This window comes from Populus alba, chromosome 8 (assembly GCF_005239225.2).
Source record: "Populus alba chromosome 8, ASM523922v2, whole genome shotgun sequence".
Lineage (NCBI taxonomy): Eukaryota > Viridiplantae > Streptophyta > Magnoliopsida > Malpighiales > Salicaceae > Populus > Populus alba.
Genome location: NC_133291.1, coordinates 5,480,573 through 5,487,593, shown reverse-complemented (window position 1 = coordinate 5,487,593; position 7,021 = coordinate 5,480,573). Strand labels below are relative to the sequence as shown.

The window sequence follows — 7,021 nt, the reverse complement described above, 5'->3', positions numbered from 1 at the left end:
TTTTCAAAACTTCACTAAACGGCTATCCTGCTGGCTGTTGGAACTTTTTATTCATTTTTGGACATGGGAAGTTGCGGGACGATATTAATTAGGTGCTTCGTTTCCGATGTCGGTGCGTGTTAATCACAGGTCTAATTACGGGATCACCAATATTCACGATATGATTTGCCTTTGCTAATATTATAACAAAAGTTAATGTTAAATCAAGACATATTTTATCGTTCGTTATGATAGTAATTTTATTTTTTTTTTTATTTTTTATAAGATATTTCTTTAGGTTTTTTTTAATGACGAGTGGGTTATACTTGTGAATATCAAGATGTGCGTGCTTCATTTCTTAGGTTAAATCAAGTTATTTTTCACATGATATAATGTATGTAAACAAATAATAGTTGGATTGTTGTAAATATTTATAATTTTTTTTTCTAACAATTAAAGTGTATAAATATCTTTTTATTTGTTGTTTGTCAAATCATATATGTTTGTGATATTTAGAAATACTTTAGGTATGATAATCATGGCAAACTTTGACGGCTAAACATTATTAAAAAAAAATTACATTTAAAAATAAAAATAATATTCATCTGTGGTGAAGCGTGACAATCTAATATACTAGTGATATACAAAAAATAAATAAATAAATAAAAAAATGGTAAAATATATAGAACGACGAGCCGCCACCAGGAACTTGCTAAGCCAACTGTTTTCGAAAACCATCCGATTAGTGCCAGAACATAGCACTGGAGGAGGGAGGTTTCTGTTTGCATGTATCTTTCCATAATTACCAAAATAAAGAAATAAAACTTTTTTTTTTTTTTTCTCGTGACCTTACCGTGCAGGGAATGTATCGATAAGGACATCCAAGAGCGAATCGAATCAAATGCCAGAAAGCGAAGACACTCGCCTGTTTCCATGTCGAGAATCCCTTTTTCTGTGTTGTGTAATTTATGAATTCCCTTGCATGGGTTAAAACTACACCCTACCATCACCCCAAAGCCAAAACCAATTCATGGGTTACATAACAGCTTGATAAAATATCATACGGCAAACTCTCTAGTTCAAGTTCTATAAATTTTAGAATCATTAATAGTTATATAATCATTAATTTTAAAATTTGTAGAATTAATCAAAATATACGGAAGCTATATATTATTAAAGCTCTAATTACTCCACTAATCAATCACAAAATAAATTTCAAGCTTCTCTTGAGTTTTATGGTACTTATTGCAACTTCCTTTCATCAAAATTTAGCCAGGTACAAAGTCTATCTGCGAATGTGATCCAAGAACCTGGAATATAAAATTGCAGTTACGTAGAAATATCAACTGCATTAACAATACAAAACTTTGCTACAATCACTAAATATTCACAAATAATCCCTCAAGCTTAGATTTTGTGAGAGTGATTAGAGTCTTTAATTGATATCGGCGCATGATATACATGTATCCTTGGTCTTACTTTCACCAGAAAAACGTAAACGACTGGATATAAATTTTGTGAGAGAAAAGGAGAAGTTTAACAGAGTTTAGGCAATGGCGATCTGCTATAATAAGGGGTAGTACCCCTCATGACATTGACATCATGACCGACCAACTTTGGCATCCGACGCCTCATCTCCCTGCATGCCTTCTCCAACTCCATGACCCTCCATTGCATGTTCATCCTCGTGTCTTGGTTCTCCGGTGAAAGACTCTCAACATCGCCATTGTACAAGACCATCCCGGAGGAATTGATCATGCTTGGACCCTTCAAGTCTTTGACAGAGACAGAGTACTCACCTTTTGATATTTTAGAATGTTGTAGCTTGAGTGCTTCAACTGCAACATCTGGAGGGATTCTTGGATTCTTGGCAAGGTCTTTGCATGCTTCAAGACTCATCTTCTCGTAGTTAAGGCATCTGCATAATCTTGATCGCTCCGCAAATGGGAGTGTTGGGTGAGACTGCAAATATCCACAAATAGAATGCATTGAAGATCATTGATAATTATACGATTGGAAAATCTCATCTATACCTTCACAAAGTTGATTTTACGTACGGAAGTCATTTTTCAAAGAATTTCAACCATTAGATTTGTGAGGCTTATTAGTGGGGACTCTCTCATTAAATGGATGGCGATATTTTAAAGAATATTTTGCAAGGAATTTTTTCTGTAGAATTAGCATCGCTAATACTGAAAACAGATTCTTGGGATTATTTGTTAGCCAACAAAGCTTTGAAGTAAAAGAATAGTAAGAAACTCTGTGGACAAGAAAGCAAATCAGTAGGCCATATCAGGTTCAATGCACACATTCTACCTCAAGAACATAAATTTGGCATTAAGTAAGGAACTTGTGTTCCGTAATGATCCAGGCAAACATTTCCAGTACTTCCCTGAACGTTAGACTATGAACTGCATGGCCCTTTGCATACATTATTTGAAGAAGCTCTGCAGGTTTTTGTCTGTTTAAATAGATGACAAAAGACGGTGGTGGTAGCAGAATGAGTTGCCGTGAGTGTCACGGACTTGAAAATGAGAAGAAACAAAAGATTTATAGAGGTAAAAGGGAAGAAGATGCACAACCTTATATGTTGTCGGCCGGGCCATAAATAAGTTAGCATCCATTGATGTTGGATTGGACAACCATTGGTCCATATCATGGAAAAGAACACGTTTAGCCACTGGTTAAAAATTCCTTCACGGAAATAATGGAGTGTTATTATATTATTTCTAGTTGGTAAGATGTTTCTTTCATTGCAGATATAGTTCATTGCACCCAGTCTGGTAGTGAGACATATATATAACAAACATAGTTTCAATAAAGTTAACAGGGAATGGATCCGTTTTGGAAAGTTTTGGAAAAATTAATTAGTTTATAAAGAATCATTGTTGAAAATAGTAATAGTTGAAAAATCACTATTTAAAATAACAATTTAAATAAATATTATAATTTAGAATTGTGGTTTTAATACCATTTTTTTTTTTTTTAATAAGAGTTCTTTAACGATTACGATTCATAATAAGATAGTGATTCTGAATCGCTTTTACGAAGCATTTATAAAAACTTTTTTTTTTTTCCATGTTTCACCACTTCTGAGAAAAAAAAAACACTAAAATATGTTTTTTGTATTAATTAGTTTATATATATTATATATATATTTGAGTTGGTTGGTTATTAATTGTTGTTTTTTTTTTGGTATTTTTCTAGTTAAGATTTTTTATTATTACTACTTAATTTTTGTAATATTATTTTTGTTAATTTTCATATTAATTTTAAAATTGTCTTATATATTATGCATTTTCATATTTAATTTATAAAAACATGATTTAATATCTTTACTTAACATATGAACAGGATGTTTAAAATTTCAAATCATTCATTAACAACTTAAAAAATATAAATAAATAAAATAATGTTTAAAAAACACAAGCATTAATTTGAGATTATAATTAACAAATAAAAAAATATTAAAATAGCTCTTGTTTCAATTATGGGTTTGAGGTATTGTAATTTATGTTTATGTTTGGCTTTTGGTTATGGTGATTTAATTAGATTTTATTTTATGTAAATTTTTTAGGTGTATTATGCTACTTAATACAACCACTATTATCTAATAGTGAGTGTTAATAGAACAATGTTTTTTTTAATAGCGGTTGAGTCAGACATATACTATTTTCTAAACATTTTTTTTTATTTTTTTTAACTAATCAAACGGTGCTAGTTTGATAAAATGACAAATATATATTGCATTTTATTAAACAAAATATATAAATACCGGCACATTAGTATCTGAGCCTGGCCAGAAATGACAAGTTATCAGATTCATTTTTCAATGTTGATGAGAGGGTAATGTGCCGTGGTTCTCTCCGGCTGATCAGCTAAAGGGAAAGAAACTAAAAAAAAGGCAATAGCTATAATTAAATTAAATTAAACTAAGAAGAAGAAGAAATAAATATTGGTGGGTGATTTTGTCTTGTCTGTTAAATTTGTCTTTGTTGTTTAACTCTTACTGATTTTTCTCCTCTTTATCCAGAGCTATCAATAATTTGGCCATCATGGATAAGAAAGAAACAAAAAAGAACGAGGAAATGAGGGTTTGCAATACTTGCCTCAAGATAGATATCAATGGCTTTGTAGACCCCATCAAAGCTATCTCTTGCGGAATCTGGTAAACTTTCTGCAACTCCTAGAACTTTTGAGGCCTTAAGGTTTTGATCGGGAGATATTTCACACAAGTACTTGTCAATCAATGTGCCAACCTTCTTCAACTTCTGTGAGGACAGCAAATCACTATGAACAAATATTCTCATCAATCTCAATACCAGATTAACATCAAAAACACCTCTATCATGGCCAGAGACAAGCAAGTCATCCAATGTTGCTTGGTCAAGCATCCCACCTATCAACATCTCCAGCTTAGCTCTGCAATCTTTGCTCAGACCAAATCCAGACACAATCCTCAATACTGAAAACAGGCCTCTGCAAGAAAATGAACAGCTCATAGAAATCACCCCGTGGACAGCAGTGTCTGCAAGACCAGCGTAGGCTGATCTTGAATACAGAGCAGCTCTTTTTGCTCCACTTTTGCATTGAAGTACTGCCATTTTCAGGAAATGGAGTAGGGATTTTGTGAGGATTAAGCTATCGTTGTCAGTTCCATAAGCCCCCATGTTTTTTATTACCTTTTCAATAATCATTGGAGGTAATATGATCAGATCATCAAACCACCATTGTTTGCTCGATGAACCTGGCTTAGTTGACTCAGGAGTGGTTTTAGACGGGGAAGAAAACCTGAACCTAGATGCAGTTTCAGAAGATGATGAAGAGGAAGAAGAGGAAGCAGCAAGAGTTGCAATATCTATATTATATGAAATCTTTCCCAGTAGTGAAAAAATGAGCTTTTCTACAAGCCCAGATGAATCCGCATTTGTAAGGAATAACTCACAGCTTTTGAGACAGGAAACTGTATCTTGCCAAGACCAGTAAATCATTCCGTCAAGAAATGTCTCTGTCTGTTTCAAGAGATTGCTCGTGGATACATTCTCGGTCATGCCAAGAAATACTGCACAGAAATGGAGAAGAGCCACATTTGAAACTGTGATTTTGATTTCGCCATGATTGTAACAGAATCTTGAAACCAGCTCAAACCCATCTGGGCCTCCGGGGAAGTCATCAATTTCAATAATTGAATTCTTAATCTGGGATTTTCTCTTTTCTCGCCTGACGATCTTCTTTAGCTTTTCTGAATATGCTGATAGAATTTTCTGCAAGAACGAACCATGAACAATCAGAACTAGTTCAATCAGAAAACCTTGCCTGAAGTTTCAAAGAAGAAAGAAAACTAGCAGTGGTTACTTAACAAAGTATTATATGCACTACCTGATTGATAAAGAATGTTTGTTGACCATTGACATTAATTGCAAGATCACAGAGCTGTGGCATTGCTTCTTTGCATCGAATGTAACCAAGAAACTTATGTTTGCCTGATAGTGAGAAATGCTTTAAGGATATATGTGACAGCAGACAAGAAAAATCATACACACTATATAAAGGACACAGTTATCTCATAATACCCCCAAGAAGCATCATCACGGTTGATAAATACCGCAGTAATTTAAAGCTCCATTTGACATTACCGTTGGTTTTTCACTCTGACTTGTAGTTGTGAACAGAATTGTGATCTGTGACGCATGCAGCAGAAAGTGCTTTTTATGATAAAATAGAAAGGGCAAAAAAAAAAAGAAAAAAACAGTTCCAGTGAGTGTTCAATCACTCGGTAAAAATCGACATAAATATGACTTATCTCAAATTAAAAGGAATAATTATTTTTCTAAAATAAAAATAATAAGAATTCCAAAAAAAAAAAATATAAATTCTTTTCACCAACTGCTTTCGATCATGAGTTCACCAACTGCTTAATAAAAGAAGTATCAATAAATATATGAAGCTAACAAAATACATGTTGGCAGTAGAAGCTAAAAAGAAACACCACATTGGTCCGCCGAACGAAAGCGATGACAGGCAATTTTGTCTCCGAGAAGATTTATATTATTTATTATTTATCCCTTGTCTCACCCACTCACACACACGTATCATATGTTCTTTTTCTATTATATTGGCTTTGGCAGACGTCCCCACGGGAGTTTTTACACTTTCGGGACATGTGAATAAGGGGCCCAGCAGAGACTTCTGACCCACTTGCTACTAATAATATTTCACATGAACGAAGGAGAATGATGCACACAACACCACCACTCCTATGTCACGTGACTAGCTATTTGTGGATAAGCTGCGTGTAGAATTTGCTTCAGACCAGAGGGGACTCGGGCTCTCAATTTGCTATCTTAAATAATTATACTCCATGGAATGATTATTGACCGAAAAGAAAACGAAAGGAGGGATGTGAAAACCCTAAAGAAGAACATATTGAAGCAAAGCGCTAAAGCCATGTACACAAAAAAATAAAGGGTGGGTGTAAAAAGAAGAAGAATTACCAGATGGTGAAGCGGAGTGCTAGAGCCGTCTGTAGAACAAAATTTTGTAGGGATTTGGACTTTGTAGAGCTATGAGATAAATTTCGCGGGGAGATCTTATTTTGATACCGTCCCCGTGCAGGGTGGTGGTGGGCGTTAGGTTCGGCGATTACCTTCAAAGTTCAAGGATCATGAAACATCGGGGATTTTGGGGAATTGAAAGTCCACGCTAGAAGATTAGCAACGGACAGTTTGGTGGCTCTTACGTTAGACAAGGGTAGCCTCCTCTATAGCATCTCTTTCCTTAAATTCGTTTGAGATTGACAAAGGTTGTCATTAAATCAAACATAATGGAAGTACTATAGAAGCTCGAAACCAAACACAGTACACGACGAGCCATTGGACAAAATATGATCGAACTTGCTAACATGCCATAACTCGTAAATGATGCTGAGCTCGTGATTTGCACGATCAAAAGTCTTCATTATCACCACCTTTCAGGTCCATCCATCTATCCATCCAAGCAAGGGGCGTAATACATTTACTAACACCAGCCAGATTTTAAAATT

The 7,021-nt window shown here is 34.4% G+C and overlaps 1 protein-coding gene across 2 annotated transcripts; it reads right to left on the bottom strand.

The window, feature by feature from the left end:
* Positions 1–1,308: 1,308 nt before the first annotated feature.
* LOC118055822 (BTB/POZ domain-containing protein At1g50280) lies at positions 1,309–6,756 on the bottom strand. Of its 2 annotated transcripts, XM_035067826.2 has the most exons (4): positions 6,474–6,756; positions 5,359–5,462; positions 4,089–5,243; positions 1,309–1,941 (listed from the first exon to the last, which is right to left on the bottom strand). In XM_035067826.2, the coding sequence occupies exons 2-4, from the start codon at positions 5,419–5,421 to the stop codon at positions 1,516–1,518; spliced, it is 1,644 nt and encodes a 547-aa protein (XP_034923717.1). In that variant the 5' UTR covers positions 5,422–5,462; positions 6,474–6,756; the 3' UTR covers positions 1,309–1,515. The 2 variants fall into 2 exon arrangements, with proteins under 2 accessions (XP_034923717.1, XP_073267091.1); XM_073410990.1 differs by lacking the exon at positions 6,474–6,756 and having other exon boundaries at positions 5,359–5,636.
* Positions 6,757–7,021: the final 265 nt, after the last annotated feature.

Bases quoted from the DNA above. Each gene is read 5' to 3' on its own strand.
- LOC118055822 (XM_035067826.2), bottom strand. From the start codon at position 5,421: ATGCCACAGCTCTGTGATCTTGCAATTAATGTCAATGGTCAACAAACA. The intron at 5,244-5,358 runs GTAGTGCATATA...TCGTTCTTGCAG, and splicing joins AAACATTCTTTATCAATCAG to AAAATTCTATCAGCATATTC. The intron at 1,942-4,088 runs GCAAGTATTGCA...GGATATTTGCAG, and splicing joins CCATTGATATCTATCTTGAG to TCTCACCCAACACTCCCATT.